Source organism: Bufo gargarizans, chromosome 2 (genome assembly GCF_014858855.1).
Source record: "Bufo gargarizans isolate SCDJY-AF-19 chromosome 2, ASM1485885v1, whole genome shotgun sequence".
Classification (NCBI taxonomy): Eukaryota; Metazoa; Chordata; class Amphibia; order Anura; family Bufonidae; genus Bufo; species Bufo gargarizans.
This window is the reverse complement of record NC_058081.1, coordinates 68739987-68758108: the sequence shown is the minus strand read 5'-3', so window position 1 is coordinate 68758108 and position 18122 is coordinate 68739987. Positions and strand designations below refer to the sequence as shown.

Below are 18122 nucleotides of genomic sequence, written 5' to 3'. Positions count from 1 at the left end.
AGCTGGAAAAATGGGAACTTGATGAAAGGCAACACGTTTGCTGGCGGGTTACGGCAGATTTTGTGGTCTGCTGTACCTGGTGGTCTTCCTTGACCATAGGGTAACAGGGGGCTTTTACCTCCTGTATTGCCAAAAAAGAAAATGGTAGCAGACCTGCAAGGAGGAATGGGTTTGCTCAGTCACTGCAGGAGGGGGTATAGCAGATAGGAGGATCTTACATTTTATCTGCTTAGTGTTGCCTCCTAGTGGCAGCAGCTATCTCCATGGTCTTCTGTGTCCCCCAATGATGCATGTTGCTGTGGGTGTTACCTGCATCTTTCAACCTTTGCAATGCAAAGAGCAACAGCAGTAGTGGACCTGCCGCGACGCTGCCACAAAAAGCAGAACACGTCAGCGTGGTTCTTTTCTAGAGTGCCCACGGAAAAAAAAGCTATATTTAAGAATGCCAAAAAAGCCACAAAAAAAAACCTCAATAAGTGTTTTTTTTAATGCCATTTTATCAATGGTGTTTTTGTTTTGTTTTTTGCTGAAAAACGCAATAAAAACACACCAGGCTCTGGCTGCAAAAAAAAAAAAGGGGGGGGGGGGGGGAATGAAGTTGAAGGGGTTATCCAAGATCTATAATGCCCCCCCCCCACCCCATATGCCTGGGCCCTTCACAATGGTTGTAGTTACCTTGATCTCCGTTGTGGGTGTTGCTGCGCGCCCCCCCCCCCCCCTCAAATGTTTTAATCCGCGTGACGGGGAGATGCAAAGGTGGCTGTGCCGGCATCAGAAGCGAAAAGGGTGGCGGGGAGCTGGGTAAGTATAACCTCTGAGGGGCCAAGGCATATGGGGGACATTATAGATCTTGGATAACGCTTTTAAAAGGAGCATTCCAGGATTTTAATCTTCAGGATAGGCCATCAAAATCTCATTGGTGGGGATCCAATGCCCCTCACGCCCGCTGATCAGCTGGGAGCAGCTGTGCAGTAACCAACATCGCCAATTACAGGGAACAGAGCTGTGGAGTTCCTGCATCTGAGGTACTTGGGAACCGCTGATTGGCGGGGGTGGGGTGTTGGACCCCTGCCAATTAGATATTAATGGTCTAATCTGAGAACAGACCGTATTAAAATCCTGGAAAATCCCTTTAAAATGTCTAACTCTGTTACAGAGCCTCAGGAGAATGGGGCTCTCATCTGCTGGTGTCAGCTGGAGAATAGGTCTTATTGCTTTCATTACTCAGGTGGTGGAACACAGGGAAATCTGTGTGTTCTGGCTGTAATATCATTAGCAGCTTGGAATTGCTGTGGTCACACATGGACAGGGGTCAGGAGGACACTTCCTTACTACGTACGGGACTTGGTGAACATGCTCTTGATTTCTGCTATAGTAGCATTGGGCTCCACCTAGAACACAAGGAGAATATACAGCAAATCAGGACCTCATATTACTACGTACAACTCACATCAATTCACACAAGTCTCTCAGAAAGATATTGGTGGACAAAATGGGCTACAACACAGACAGCCCAGTCGAAAAGCTATGTTCTCAATATCTTAAAAGGAACAGGTTACGTTCAAAACAGGGTCTAATCTGAAGGCAGCATGATGGAGGAGCTGACCAGACTGGTGTATAGTTTTGTTATTATACTGCTGGACAATCCCTCTAACACGAAGCTCCAGGGGCCCCTTCCATCAGGCGTCAGGTGTGGCTGAGCTCAGGTAACCTTACTGATCTTATCGTGAGAGAGGATTCAACGCCACGTTCCAATGCATAGTAATGAGGGGGATAACTGCATGCAGAAACAACACAAGACCCCTCTCCAGACTGAATGGACGGGCATCTGTGAGCTTCTCTTACAGCTACATTTGGGCCAAATGTGTTTCGCACAACATGCACGCTGGTACATAGTCCTAAACCGGATACTCATGTAATGAATCCCTGGAATGTATATATCATGTAATGAGCTGGTGTCCTGCAGTAAATCTCCTGCTCCAGGCCAGAGTTGGGCAACAAGCTCAGGACTATGTCACTCACTGTTGTATTATCTACTACTGAGCCCATTAGGCACATTCTTTTAAAATGTGGCCAATGTGGTGACCTTTTCCCTGTTCCAGCAGGTTCTTGATATACCAACGTCTGCCAAGGATTACCATTTCCACAAAGCTTCCCAAACTACTCATGTCCTTCATATGCATCTCTTACCATCCCTCTTCCCCTTTATTTCTGCCCCATTCTTAGTGACCAACCCCTCCAATTACCACTGTTCACTTTATGTCCATCCTCTTCACCCTAAAAGTCTACCTCGTCTGGTGTCCTCTCCCCTACTTGCACATCAGGCCTAACATCTTCAATCCCATCCTTTACCATTCCATCCTATGGCCCACAGATCTGCTGCCTCCTCCCAGTATCCATGATCTTCTCTTCAACAACTCCCCAACCACCAAACATTCATCTTCATTTGCAGCTGCTCCCATGGACATTCTCCAAGTACGAGCCCACTTGCTGTCCAATCTCAAGTACTTACAGCACATCATCTACCATGCCAACCAATGTCCTCCTGCTATTGCTGTTCCCCCCACCTGTGACCTAAGCATATATTGTCCCCAGCCTACTGTATCATCTTCATCATCCCAAAAACCCTAAAAGGCACCCATCTACTTTACTCCAAGGACAAGATCTCCTGATGTCTTCTGTTCTCCACTAGTTACCATGAAGCATCCATCAGCTCCAGTAGGTACCACATGCACAGCTTGGACATCTTCTGCCCCCTCCACCCAATGCTCAACCTTATCACTGTGCCTCACCCACCTCTGTTCACTCTTATCTCCCTAATATCACTTCTACTCCAAGACTTCTGATGTCCTCTCCATTACTTGCCAATGTGGAATTATCTATGGTACCCGCCCACACAATATGGCCTCCCCAGTAGCACCTAAGCAATGTATTGGGCATCACTCGCACAGTGGCTCCTTACCTTGTCCAGGAAGCAGAGCTTCTCCCGCGTCTTGGCATCCAGGATCTCCACCTCAAAATAAACAGTAGCACGTTTAGCAGGGGCTTTTTTCTTTGAAGTTTTAGCAGCCCCACGTCTGGCGCTCCCTGGACTATCGTTCTGAGATTTAGGCCGTCTTATTTCCGAAATCACAGAGTTAATATCCATAGCGGAAGATACTCTTGAAGAAAATGAACTGACTTTTCTTATACCCTCAAGGCAAGCTCCTTCTGTATTGACCGATGTCTCCCCTTTCCTTAGTGCCTCCTGACGATCTTATTTTCAGGGATATATTACTATCCCAGCAATCTTTTTGCTTCCTCAGCAGTCTCAATCTTTAAACCCAGACCTCTGCCAGTGGAAGCGGTCTCTATGACAGGTGTAGAAGTTTAGGGCAGTGCTTGGCTATCACTTTCTTATGTGTCCTATGTAGTTGCTTCCATCAACTCCCTCTCTTACGGTCTAAATCTCTTCTCTAGAGTGCTCACAGCCTCACATACAGGTTCTCTCTTCCATGTTCGCCCCCCACTGGCTGTCTCACACCCGGACTGTCCAGATGTAATATGAAGCAGATCTCTATATTTATCACTCTCTGGACTATTTCACATCTGTCAGTGTTTCTACACTTCCGAGACTCCCACCCACTGAGACCCCACACATGGACACTATCATCTCCTCCGTAGACCACATCTTCTCGCCTCTGCCCACCCTCGCTGGGTGTGCCAACCTTCTTGAATGATCATCGCTTCCTCACCTAACTTCTGCCATTTCTGTGTATGATCCCCGGACATGCTGTACTCTTTTTTGCCTCTCAGCCCTCCCTCTAGCCGAGGATGTCTCTCTACACCTCTGCGGTTGTCTCTTGGCATTCATTGATCTCAGCAAATATCTGGGCTCAGTCCCAGGAGCCTAAATATAGGCTGCCCCCTATACTACCTCCCCCTACGTGGCAAACACAAGACCCCCACACAACATGAGAGGGAGAAAACACACAGCATGAGAGGCAACCCCCTAAAGAGACCCTCCAGCAAACGACGAGACCTACCGCACCAGAGGTGAGTACTCTTTGATTGACAGATGCTTTGTTAACCCTTTCACAGCAACAGGATAGCTATATCTACAATATTACCTTGTGAAATCATATATCAGAGCAAATCCTTGTGGGTGAGCACCTAGCGGCGTCTAGTCCTCCTGCGATAGCTAAATTGGCTCAGTCAGGCAGGTCTGGGTTTTTGGGTTCTTACTTTTTTTTTTACCATTCAAAAGGCATCACAGGAGCAATGCTCTGCAGATATGGTCACTTGAACGACACCCTAAATAAATGGGATCCCAATATACAACCAAGAAGCCTTCATTAATGGTTTTCTGATGGGTGAGGTCAATGGCTCTGAAATACTGTAAGTTGTTTGGATTTCTAGAGACATGTAAGCACACACAGATGGTCAGCTACTGCGACCAGGACCGACATCTTACCTGCCAGACCCCCGATAAGAATTTAGCTATAATAAGCGTTTGTGAGCTGTCAGGAGTTCAGAGATAAGGGCAAGAGACTGAGGTGAGCACCTCACTGACGAATTCAGTGTCACCTGTAGAGAGGCATTGAAACTGAAAGCTGTAGAGGAAAAACTATTTTTTTTTACGACCAATTGAAAAAATTAGTAAAATGCAAGGAGTAAAAAAAAAATGGCCCTCAAGGGCATCTGTCAGCAGATTTGTCCCTATGACACTGGCTGACCTGTTACATGTGCACTTGGCAGCTAAAGGCATCTGTGTTGGTCCCATGTTCATATGTGGCCGCATTGCTGAGAAAAATGATGTTTTAATATATGCAAATGAGCCTCTAGGAGCAACAGAGGCGTTGCCATTACACCTAGAGGCTCTGCTCTCTCTGCAACTGCTGTGCCCTCTCAACTTTGACAGGACCAGACATGATGGAGAAGGTGCGGCAGTTGCAGAGAAAGCAGAGCCTCTAGGTGTAATGGCAACGCCCCCGTTGCTCCTAGAGGCTCATTTGCATATATTAAACATCATTTTTCTCAGCAATGCGGCCACATATGAACATGGGACCAACACAGATGCCTTCAGCTGCCAAGTGCACATGGAACAGGCCAGTGTCATAGGGACAAATCTGCTGACAGATTCCCTTTAGGCTACTTTCACATCTGCATTTTTGCTGTCTTGTTTTGAGATCTCAAAACCACAGAAAAACGCATTCGTTTGACTAATACAACCGGCTGCATCTGTTCAGAATAGATCTGGTTGTATTATATCAAAAATGAAGAAACCGTGCCGGATCCCTCTTTATTCCTGTGCCCGCAAAAACCGAATCCAGCACCATTAACTTACATCGTTTTTGGTGCCGGCATGTTCAGTTTTCCATACCGGACACAAAACCGCGGTTTGCATTCTGGTGACTCGGTTCCGGTTTGTTCAATTTGGTCCCCACTGACAATGAATAGGGACAAAACTAAGGCTACTTTCACACTAGCGTTCGGGGCTCCGCTTGTGAGTTCCGTTTGAAGGCTCTCACAAGCGGCCCCGAACGGATCCGTACAGCCCCAATGCATTCTGAGTGGATGCGGATCCGCTCAGAATGCATCAGTCTGGCACCGTTTGTCCTCGGCTCCGCTCAGCAGGCGGACACCTGAACGCTGCTTGCAGCGTTCGGGTGTCCGTCTGGTCGTGCAGAGGCAAACGGATCCGTCCAGACTTACAATGTAAGTCAATGGGGACGGATCCGTTTGAAGTTGACACAGTATGGCTCAATTTTCAAACAGATCCGTCCCCCATTGACTTTCAATGTAAAGTCAAAACGGATCCGTTTGCATTATCATGATCCGTTTTGTTCATGGTAATGCAAACAGATCCGTTCTGAACGGATCTAAGCGTTTGCATTATAGGTGCGGATCCGTCTGTGTAGATACCAGACGGATCCGCACCTAAACGCAGGTGTGAAAGTAGCCTAAAACGTTTTCCTCCGGTTTTGAGAGCCTGTGCCAAGTCTCAAACCGGAAAGGAAAACGCAGATGTGAAAGCCTTAAAGTATAACTGTCATTTTTTTTTTGGGAGTATTGGATTGTGGTGATTAATATCTCCTTGGTGGCCCTATTTAAACTTTTCACTGTGTATTCAATTACCCCTTAATTCCACAGTTTTGTTCCCTGTACTGCCTATTTTTACCTGTGCTTAAAATCAGGTTGCTAGTCATGGTCCGTCTATGTGTTGAAGGACGGAGGATGCAGAAGCACGCTGCGTGCAGGGTCAGATTACAGACAGCCAGGGAGTGTAAGTAAATGATTAAAGCCAGGTCCTCCCCAGCAGCTGATAACAGTGCCTGGGCTGTGTGCACTTCTCCCTGTCCCTGCGCTTGGCAGACGCTCCCTCACTCAGCAGACTAGGACAATGCAGAGTGGAAGCAGCGCAGACCAGGGAAGGGAGATCTGCCATCTGCTCAGTGTATACATCAAAGCAACATGTGGTAAGAGGACCCCTTTGTGCTGCAGGAGATTAACCCTTTAGGTGGAGGGCTCTGGTTACTGACACTTTTGGGGGGCTATTGTTACTGGATAGTGAGGGCAGGCGGGATTAGCCTCAGGGGGAGGGCAGTGGCGGCCCTCTTAACTGAATAGTGAAATTGCAGTTTTATGCAGACTGGTTGCTAAGGGCTGAATCTTATTAAATATGGGGTAAGTCCGTCTAATAGTAACTGATTCTGGAATATCATGTTATTAGTAACTACATATATGAAAATTGAAATTAGGGTCTAAGTGTGACAGTTATCCAAGACTATAAAAAGCTCCCCCATATGCCGGGCCCCCCTCACACTGAATATACTTACCTGGCTCCCCGCACCGCCGCTTCTCCCCGTGCGCTGATGAAGACATCCGGCGTCAGGGGGGAGCAGCCAATAGCAGGTGGTGACGAGCCTCCCTAGCATCGCGGGTGACGTTAGCAAGGCTCGTCCCCCGCCTGCCATTGGCTGCTCCCCCCGCCCACCCCCGATGTTTTTATCCGCACAGGGACCAGGAGCGGTGCGGGGAGTCAGGTAAGTAGAATCAATGTGAGGGTCCCGGCATATTGGGGAGCTTTTTATAGTCTCGAATAACCCCTTTAACCACTTCAGCCCCGCTAGGTGAAACCCCCTTCATGACCAGAGCACTTTTTACACTTCGGCACTACACTCCTTTCACCGTTTATCGCTCGGTCATGCAACTTACCACCCAAATGAATTTTACCTCCTTTTCTTCTCACTAATGGAGCTTTCATTTGGTGGTATTTTATTGCTGCTGACATTTTTACTTTTTTTGTTATTAATCAAAATGTAACGATTTTTTTGCAAAAAAATGACATTTTTCACTTTCAGCTGTAAAATTTTGCAAAAAAAACGACATCCATATATAAATTTTTCGCCACATTTATTGTTCTACATGTCTTTGATAAAAAAAAAATGTTTGGGCAAAAAAAAAAAATGGTTTGGGTAAAAGTTATAGCATTTACAAACTATGGTACAAAAATGTGAATTTCCGCTTTTTGAAACAGCTCTGACTTTCTGAGCACCTGTCATGATTCCTGAGGTTCTACAATGCCCAAACAGTAGAAAAACCCCACAAATGACCCCATTTCGGAAAGTAGACACCCTAAGGTATTCGCTGATGGGCATAGTGAGTTCATAGAACTTTTTATTTTTTGTCACAAGTTAGCGGAAAATGATGATGATTTTTATTTTTTTATTTTTTTCTTACAAAGTCTCATATTCCACTAACTTGCGACAAAAAATAAAAAATTCTAGGAACTCGCCATGCCCCTCACGGAATACCTTGGGGTGTCTTCTTTCCAAAATGGGGTCACTTGTGGCGTAGTTATACTGCCCTGGCAATTTAGGGGCCCAAATGTGTAAGAAGTACCTTGCAATCAAAATGTGTAAAAAATGGCCTGCAAAATCTGAAAGGTGCACTTTGGAATATGTGCCCCTTTGCCCACCTTGGCAGCAAAAAAGTGTCACACATCTGGTATCGCCGTACTCAGGAGAAGTTGGGGAATGTGTTTTGGGGTGTCATTTTACATATACCCATGCTGGGTGAGAAAAATATCTTGGTCAAATGCCAACTTTGTATAAAAAAATGGGAAAAGTTGTCTTTTGCCAAGATATTTCTCTCATCCAGCATGGGTATATGTAAAATGACACCCCAAAACACATTCCCCAACTTCTCCTGAGTACGGCGATACCAGATGTGTGACACTTTTTTGCTGCCAAGGTGGGCAAAGGGGCACATATTCCAAAGTGCACCTTTCAGATTTTGCAGGCCATTTTTTACACATTTTGATTGCAAGGTACTTCTTACACATTTGGGCCCCTAAATTGCCAGGGCAGTATAACTACGCCACAAGTGACCCCATTTTGGAAAGAAGACACCCCAAGGTATTCTGTGAGGGGCATGGCGAGTTCCTAGAATTTTTTTTTTTTGTCGCAAGTTAGTGGAATATGGGACTTTGTAAGGAAAAAAGAAAAAAAAAGAAAAAAAAAGAAAAATCATCATTTTCCGCTAACTTGTGACAAAAAATAAAAAATTCTAGGAACTCGCCGTGCCCCTCACGGAATACCTTGGGGTGTCTTCTTTCCAAAATGGGGTCACTTGTGGCGTATTTATACTGCCCTGGCAATTTAGGGGCCCAAATGTGTAAGAAGTACCTTGCAATCAAAATCTGTAAAAAATGGCCGGTGAAATCCGAAAGGTGCACTTTGGAATGTGTGCCCCTTTGCCCACCTTGGCTGCAAAAAAGTGTGACACATCTGGTATCGCCGTACTCAGGAGAAGTTGGGGAATGTGTTTTGGGGTGTCATTTTACATATAACCATGCTGGGTGAGAGAAATATCTTGGCAAAAGACAACTTTTCCTATTTTTTTTATACAAAGTTGGCATTTGACCAAGATATTTCTCTCACCCAGCATGGGTATATGTAAAATGACACCCCAAAACACATTCCCCAACTTCTCCTGAGTACGGCGATACCAGATGTGTGACACTTTTTTGCAGCCTAGATGCGCAAAGGTGCCCAAATTCCTTTTAGGAGGGCATTTTTAGACATTTGGATCCCAGACTTCTCACACTTTCGGGCCCCTAAAAAGCCAGGGCAGTATAAATACCCCACATGTGACCCCACTTTGGAAAGAAGACACCCCAAGGTATTCAATGAGGGGCCTGGCGAGTTCCTAGAAATTTTTTATTTTTTGCATAAGTTAGCGGAAATTGATTTTTTTTGTTTTTTTCTCACAAAGTCTCACTTTCCGCTAACTTAGGACAAAAATTTCAATCTTTCATGGACTCAATATGCCCCTCAGCGAATACCTTGGGGTGTCTTCTTTCCGAAATGGGGTCACATGTGGGGTATTTATACTGCCCTGGCTTTTTAGGGGCCCTAAAGCGTGAGAAGAAGTCTGGAATATAAATGTCTAAAAATGTTTACGCATTTGGATTCCGTGAGGGGTATGGCGAGTTCATGGGAGATTTTATTTTTTGACACAAGTTAGTAGAATATGAGACTTAGTAAGAAAAAAATAAATAAAAAAAATCCGCTAACTTGTGCCAAAAAAAATGTCTGAATGGAGCCTTACAGGGGGGGGGTGATCAATGACAGGGGGGTGATCAATGACAGGGGGGTGATCACCCATATAGACTCCCGGATCACCCCCCTGTCATTGATCACCCCCCTGGTAAGGCTCCATTCAGACGTCCGTATAATTTTTACGGATCCATGGATCGGATCCGCAAAACACATGCGGACGTCTGAATGGAGCCTTACAGGGGGGTTATCAATGACAGGGGGGTGATCACCCTGATGACCCCCTGTCATTGATAACCCCCCTGTAAGGCTCCATTCAGACGTCCGCATGTGTTTTGTGGATCCGATCCATGTATCCATGGATCCGTAAAAAATCATGCGGATGTCTGAATGGAGCCTTACAGGGGGGGTGATCAGTGACAGGGGGGTGATCACCCTGATCACCCCCCTGTCACTGATCACCCCCCCCTGTAAGGCTCCATTCAGACATCCGCATGATTTTTTACGGATACATGGATACATGGATCGGATCCACAAAACACATGCGGACGTCTGAATGGAGCCTTACAGGGGGGTTATCAATGACAGGGGGTGATCAGGGTGATCACCCCCCTGTCACTGATCACCCCCCCGTAAGGCTCCATTCAGACATCCGCATGATTTTTTACGGATCCATGGATACATGGATCGGATCCACAAAACACATGCGGACGTCTGAATGGAGCCTTACAGGGGGGTGATCAATGACAGGGGGGTGATCAGGGAGTGTATATGGGTGATCACCCGCCTGTCATTGATCACCCCCTGTAAGGCTCCATTCAGACGTCCGCATGTGTTTTGCGGATCCGATCCATGTATCCATGGATCCGTAAAAATCATGCGGACGTCTGAATGGAGCCTTACAGGGGGGTGATCAATGACAGGGGGGTGATCAATGACAGGGGGTGATCAGGGAGTGTATATGGGTGATCACCCCCCTGTAAGGCTCCATTCAGACGTCCGCATGTGTTTTGCGGATCCGATCCATGTATCCATGGATCCGTAAAAATCATGCGGACGTCTGAATGGAGCCTTACAGGGGGGTGATCAATGACAGGGGGGTGATCAGGGAGTGTATATGGGTGATCACCCCCCTGTAAGGCTCCATTCAGACGTCCGCATGTGTTTTGCGGATCCGATCCATGTATCCATGGATCCGTAAAAATCATGCGGACGTCTGAATGGAGCCTTACAGGGGGGTGATCAATGACAGGGGGGTGATCAATGACAGGGGGTGATCAGGGAGTGTATATGGGTGATCACCCGCATGTCATTGATCACCCCCCTGTAAGGCTCCATTTAGACGTCCGTATGCGTTTTGCGGATCCGATCCATGTATCCGTGGATCCGTAAAAATCATACGGACGTCTGAACGGAGCCTGACAGGGGGGTGATCAATGACAGGGCGGTGATCAATGACGGGGGTGATCAGGGAGTTTATATGGGGTGATCATGGGTGATCAGGGGTTTATAAGGGGTTAATAAGTGACGGGGGGGGGGGGGTGTAGTGTAGTGTGGTGTTTGGTGCGACTGTACTGACCTACCTGAGTCCTCTGGTGGTCGATCCTAACAAAAGGGACCACCAGAGGACCAGGTAGGAGGTATATTAGACGCTGTTATGAAAACAGCGTCTAATATACCTGTTAGGGGTTAAAAAATTCGGATCTCCAGCCTGCCAGCGAACGATCGCCGCTGGCATGCTGGAGATCCACTCGCTTACCTTCCGTTCCTGTGAGCGCGCGCGCCTGTGTGCGCGCGTTCACAGGAAATCTCGCGTCTCGCGAGATGACGCATATATGCGTGACTGTGCGCCAGCCTGCCACCTCCGGAACGCGAATCTGCGTTAGGCGGTCCGGAGGTGGTTAAAGAAGCAGATCTAGGAACAGCTCTGAGAAGTGCTGCAATGGAAAACACTGGGGGAAGATTTATTAATGGTTTACAAAAGTGGCGTTTAAAAAAAAATCGCAAGTTATGATGCATAAAGTATCCGCAGTACAATGTGACCCCCAAGTGGGTGGGGCTTAGGAGGAGGGCGTGGTCTCCACACAGCCCCACATATTGATGTATTATCATTTACGCCAGAAACGTTCCAGCTCACAGCTGTTGTAGGATTCAGCTTCTGGCGCACAAACTGCCAGGAGATGCGCCAATATTATAAAGATGCCTGTGGGCATCTTAGGGCCGATTCACATGAACATGGTCAACCTGAAAAACATGGTCCTTGTGCCGGCCGCACCTCCCGGGCGTTTAATGATAGTCAGTTTATGTCTAATCGCAGATCTATTGTACTTTGCTTATGATGAGAGTCCAATACAAGAGACCCCCTGTAACAGAAGCCCACTGTTTGTCTGTTTGAATATTGTGGATTTTGGGGTACTTCTTAATGCATATAAAAAAAGAAATGTGGTTTTACTGTCTGAGATCATCTCCCAGTCAGCGGGGAGACATTGTACGTCCTGTATGGGGGTCTTTATACACAGTGTGGTTTTACTGCCTGGAGATGATTAGGATACCTACAGTGTCTAACCTGATTATCTCCCAGTCAGCGGGGAGACATTGTACGTCCTGTATGGGGGTCTTTATACACAGTGTGGTTTTACTGTCTGGAGATTATTAGGATACCTAGTGTCTAACCCGATTATCTCCCAGGCAGAGGGGAGACATTGTGCGGGACTGTCCCGGATTGTGTGATTATTTCCATTGGTCTGTGTGCTTGTCACGCAGTTCTCTATCAGGTCCCCAGGGGAGGTCCTCTTCCATGGAGACTGGTATATAAGGCCAAGGGTGGCACCAATAAATGTTGTTCTTCTTACCCTCAACTCGCAGCCTCGTCTCATGTTGTAGGGAACAGCTATATCACTACTAGCTCTTGTATTCACAACTCTGCTTGGAAGTCTCTGGAGCAGCTCTACAGCGCCACGCTGACCAGGGGACCGTTACACCCCCATCTGATAGGAACGCACTAGGGCTGCAGCTAGCGACTATTTTTGTAATCGAGTATTCTATTGATTAATTGAGTACTCTAATAACAAAAAACGAATTAGGCGCCCCCACCCCCCCCCCCCCGTGCCACCAGCTTCCACCCCAGTGCCTGCCACCCCTTCCCAACTAGTGCAGTTAGCAGTTCAGCATGGTTGAAAATTGCTGACAGGCTGCCTTTAAGGGGTTGCCTCACCTCAAACATTGGGAGATAAGTTCGGGTCCCAGAGGTTAGACACGCACCTAACTTTAGAACAGAGCCCGCAATTCATTTATTCCTGTAAGAGCAGTCAAAAAGTTTCCGCCAGCCCCATAAAAGTGAATGGAGCAGTGGTGCGCGTCCCATTCATTTCAATGGGACTGCCAAAAAAATAGCCAGGCCTCCTTCACTTTGCGCGCTCCGTTCTGGAGATAGGTCTATGCCCCAGAGGTGGGACACGCACTTATCAGACATTGGGGACACCCCCTTTAAAAAGGTGTTATCCAGGAATTAAAAAAATGAAAAAATACTTAAATATTATTTTATAATAAATATATTCACAAATACCTTTCATTACTTAATAGGGCTTGTTTTGTCTAGGGAGCAATCATTAGGAGAAAAAAAATGGCCGCCGTCCTATCAGTACACACAAAACCTGTCCTAATCATACAGGAGGACAAGTTACTTCACCACAATGAGCCATAGTGCTGCCTCATCCTCCTCTCTGCTCTGCTTGTCAGGAATCATGATCCTGAATACAGGTGAATATCTCTGGGAATGGAGAGGATGACGAGACATGAGAGGAGGGTGAGGTGTGGGTAATAAGCAGCAGCTCTTGTCCATCCTCTCTGTACTTCATGTCTCCTCATCAACTCCATTCCTACAGAGATTCCGCTGAAGTTCTTATCATCTGTATTCAGTATCGTAATCCCTCACAAATAGAAGAGTAGGAGAAGGAGGCAGCTCTTTACCTCAGTGTTTTAAAGTAACTTGTCCTCATGTGTGATCAGGGCAGGTTTTGTGTGAACTAATAGGACAGCGGCCATTTTGTTTCCCCTGATGATTGCTCCCCAGACAAAACGAGCCATTATAAATAATGAAAGGTATTTGAGAATATATTTATAATAAAGTAATATTTAAAGGGAACCTGTCACCGGGATTTTGTGTATAGAACTGAGGACATGGGTTGCTAGATGGCCACTAGCACATCTGCAATACCCAGTCCCCATAGCTCTGTGTGCTTTTATTGTGTAAAAAAAACACGATTTGATACATATGCAAATTAACCTGAAATGAGTTCTGTACGTGAGATGAGTCAGGGACAGGACTCATCTCAGGTTAATTTGCATATGTATTAATTTGTTTTTTTTTACACAATGAAAGCACACAGAGCTATGGGGACTGGGTATTGTGGATGTGCTAGCGGCCATCTAGCAACCCATGTCCTCAGCTCTATACACAAAATCTCGGTGACAGGTTCCCTTTAAGTATTTTCATTTTCTTAATTCCCGGAGAACCCCTTTAAGTAGGATCTGTCATCTCTTCTGACACGTGTTTTTGTAAATCATTTTGGAGACTATTTACTCATAAATCTGCATCGTACCGCTACTCTCCTATTCCTCTTGGAAATGTAATCATCTATTGATATCTGGGTGTTACCATGCCGTTTGTCCCTACGTACGGACAGCGTCCAATCAGGCTCTGTAGTAGCACACGCTGTTGCGAAGGGGAACAATTATCTCCAGAATTCAAAGGAATCAATCAATAATTCTGGAGGAATGGATCAAGACAGTTCTAAGAAAAGTTGCTCCAGATATGCAATGTCATGGGGAATACTGGTACTAAAACAGGCCTACCAAGAGAAGGAACAGGTCCTTTTTAAGCTCAGTACAGCCTGTATTCCGCGCTCAGCTTGCCATCCCACATATACACATCTGATATCACTGACTGTATATATTAGGTTACTCTTACACGAGGTTCCCCAATTTCAGTGGGTTCGTAAAAGGTGACCCACCACCAAAAAGGTAGCTCATTGAGCACCCAGTACGCTAGGAGAGCGGGCCGGGTGAGGAGCACAGTAGCCGGAGATGTTCCGGGCAGCAGTAATCTCACTAAGGTGTTAACAGCATTTCCACATAGCGGAGGACAGGCAGAACAGCAGGGGGTCCAGGCCAGGGGTAGCAGCTGCCCCCTCCAGCTCTCGCCCGTTGTGACAGAGTTACTGTGCGTTCACGACCGAAGGACTACTCACTGAATGAGCACCATTTCAATCTGGCATGGCGCTGGTCCTATCACCTCCGCATGGTGGCTGGATGACATCACAAGAGCATGAGATGGAGCTCGAACAAGATACAGTGGATATAAAAAGTCTACACACCCCTGTTAGAATGTCAGGTTTCTGTGATGTAAGAAAAAAAAAATGACCCAAAGAAATCATTTCAGAACTTTTTCCACCTTTAATGTGACCTATAAACTGTTCAACTCAATTGAAAAATAAACTGAAATCTTTTAGGTAGAGGGAAGAAAAAATTTAAGAATAAAATATGATTGCATAAGTGTGCACACTCTTAAACTAATACTTGTTGAAGCACCTTTTGATTTTATTACAGCACTCAGTCTTTTTGGGTATGTGTCTATCAGCATGGCTCTTCTTTGCAAAAACACTCCAAATCTGTCAGATGCGAGGGCATCTCCTGGGCACAGCCCTCTTCAGATCACCCACAGATTTTCAATCGGATTCCAGTCTGGGCTCTGGCTGGGCCATTCCAAAACTTTAATCTTCTACTGGTGAAGCCATTCCTTTGATGATTTGGATGTATGCTTTGGGTCGTTGTCATGCTGAAAGAAGAAGTTCCTCTTCATGTTCAGCTTTCTAGCAGAAGCCTGAAGGGTTTGTGCCAATATTGACTGGTATTTGGAACTGTTCATAATTCCCTCTAGCTTAACTAAGGCCCCAGTTCCAGCTGAAGAACAACAGCCCCTTGGCAAGATGCTGCCACCACCATGCTTCACTGTGGGTATGGTGTTCTTTTGGTGATGTGCAGTGTTGTTTTTGCGCCAAACATATCTTCTGGAATTATGGCCAAAAAGTTGAACCTTGGTTTCATCAGACCATAAGGCCTCTTCCACGCAGGTGCAATGCGAGAGGTGAACGCATTGCACCCGCACTGAATCCGGACCCATTAATTTCTATGGGGCTGTGCACATGAGCGGTGATTTTTACGCATCACTTGTGGGTTGCATGAAAATCGCAGCATGCTCTACTTTGTGCGTTTTTCACGCAACGCAGGCCCCATAGAAGTAAATAGGGCTGCGTGAAAAATCGCAAGCAAGTGCGGATGTGGTGTGATTTTCACGCATGGTTGCTAGGAGACAATCGGGATGGGGACCTGATCATTATTATTTTCCCTTATAACATGGTTAGAAGGGAAAATAATAGCATTCTTAATACAGAATGCTAAGTAAAATAGTGATGCAGGGGTTAAAAAAAAAAAACACATTTAACTCACCTTAATCCACTTGTTCGCGCAGCCCGGCTTCTCTTCTTTCTTTCTTCTTCTTCTTCGAGGAAAAGGACCTGTGGTGATGTCACTGCGCTCATCACATGGTCCGTCACATGATCCATCACAATGGTGGTGGATCATATGGTGGACCATGTGATGAGCACAGTGACGTCACCACAGGTCCTTTTCCTCACAGAATAAGACAGAAGAGAAGCCGGGCTGCACGAACAAGTGGATTAAGGCGAGTTAAATTATTTTTTTTAACCCCTTCAGCCCTATTTTACTTAGCATTCTGTATTAAGAATGCTATTATTTTCCCTTATAACCATGTTATAAGGGAAAATAATAAAATCTACACAACACCTAACCCAAACCTGAACTTCTGTGAAGAAGTCTGGGTTCGGGTACCAAATATGCCGATTGTTTTCATGCACGTGCAAAACGCATTAAAATGTTTTGCACTCGCGCAGGAAAAATCATGCATTTTCCCGCGATGCACTCGCATCCTATCCGGCCCAAATCCATGACGCCCGTGTGAAAGAGGCCTAACACCTTTTTCCACATGCTTTTGGGAGACTTCAGATGTGTTTTTGCAAAATGTAGCCTGGCTTGGATGTTTTTCTTCGTAAGAAAAGGCTTTCGTCTTGCCACTCTACCCCATAGCCCAGACATATGGTGAATACGGGAGATTGTTGTCACATGTACCACACAGCCAGTACTTGCCAGATATTCCTGCAGCTCCTTTAATGTTGCTGTAGGCCTCTTGGTCGCCTCCCAGACCAGTTTTCTTCTTGTCTTTTCATAAATTTTGGAGGGACGTCCAGTTCTTGGTAATGTCACTGTTGTGCCATATTTTCTCCACTTGATGATGACGTCTTCACTGTGCTCCATGGTATATCTAATGCCTTGGAAATTCTTTTGTACCCTTCTCCTGACTGATACCTTTTACAATGAGATCCCTCTGATGCTTTGAAAGCTCTCTGTGGACCATGGCTTTTGCTGTGGGATGCAACTAAGAAGATTTCAGGAAAGACCAACTGAACTATATTTGGGGTTAATCAGAGGCACTGTAAATGATGGCAGGTGTATGCTGACTCCTATTTAACAGGATTTTCAATGCGATTGCTTAATTCTGAACACAGCTGCATCCCCAGTTATAAGAGGGTGGGCACACTTATGCAACCACATTATTTTAGTTTTTTCTGTTTTCTTCCCTCCACCTTAGATATTTCAGTTTGTTTTTCAATTGAGTGTTACAGTTTATAGGTCACATTAAAGGTGGAAAAAAGTTCTGAAATGATTTATCTTTGTCACATTTTTTTACAGCACAAAAACCTGACATTTTAACGGGGGTGTGTAGACTTTTTATATCCACTGTATGTTATCAAAGGAACAGGATACAGCCGCATCGGACGCCCCCTCCTGTTCTGTGCCCCTGGGATCAGTCTGGCCACCAAGCCACTTTTATGGGGTCATGTGACCCTTTAAGGGGTTTTCTGAGATTCTGATTAATGATGACCTATCCTCAGGACAGGTGGGGGTCCAAAACCTGACACTCCCACCGATCAACTGTTTGAAGAGGCCAGTGACGTCACGCACATCGGTCACATGGCCGAAGCACACCTCAGTCCCTTTCAGGTGAATGGGGCTGAGCTGCAATACCAAGCATAGCCACTATCTGATGGACGACGCTGTGCAGCCGCGACCTCCTCAAATGGACAATTCCCCGGTGACGAACCCGTCGATCTGATATTGATAACCTATCCTGGGTATAACCCCATTGAGATTATAGGGGGTCCTTAATTTTATATCCAGTTAGGACCATATGTATTTTATTCGGGGCTCGTTCAGATGACCATATGAATGGGTCCACACCTGATACGCAATTTTGCGGAATGGGTGTGGACCCATTCATTTCACCATGTGCTGTCCGCATCCGTAGTACCATTCCGCGGCCCCACAAAAAAAAGACAGAGCATGTCCAATTCTTCTCCGGACAAGAATAGGCATTTCTATCACTGTGCCGGCAAAACGCACACGGGCCGGTATCAGTGTTTTGTGGACCCACAGTTTGCAGAC

General features: G+C 46.0%; 1 protein-coding gene across 4 annotated transcripts in view; it reads right to left on the bottom strand.

Moving 5' to 3' along the window:
* The window catches only part of LOC122927359 (very-long-chain enoyl-CoA reductase-like), a 38959-nt gene that overhangs the window by 16010 nt on the left and 4827 nt on the right, over positions 1-18122 (bottom strand). The window contains exons 1-3 of one of the 4 annotated variants that reach the window (XM_044279137.1): positions 3735-3778; positions 2963-3013; positions 1340-1391 (exon numbers count right to left, since the gene is read on the bottom strand). In XM_044279137.1, the coding sequence (XP_044135072.1) occupies positions 1340-1355 (16 nt within the window). In that variant the 5' untranslated portion in view covers positions 1356-1391; positions 2963-3013; positions 3735-3778. Of the gene's footprint in view, positions 1-1339; positions 1392-2352; positions 2400-2962; positions 3655-3734; positions 3779-18122 lie in introns of those variants that run through there. The other 3 variants (XM_044279135.1, XM_044279134.1, XM_044279136.1) reach the window with 3 other exon arrangements.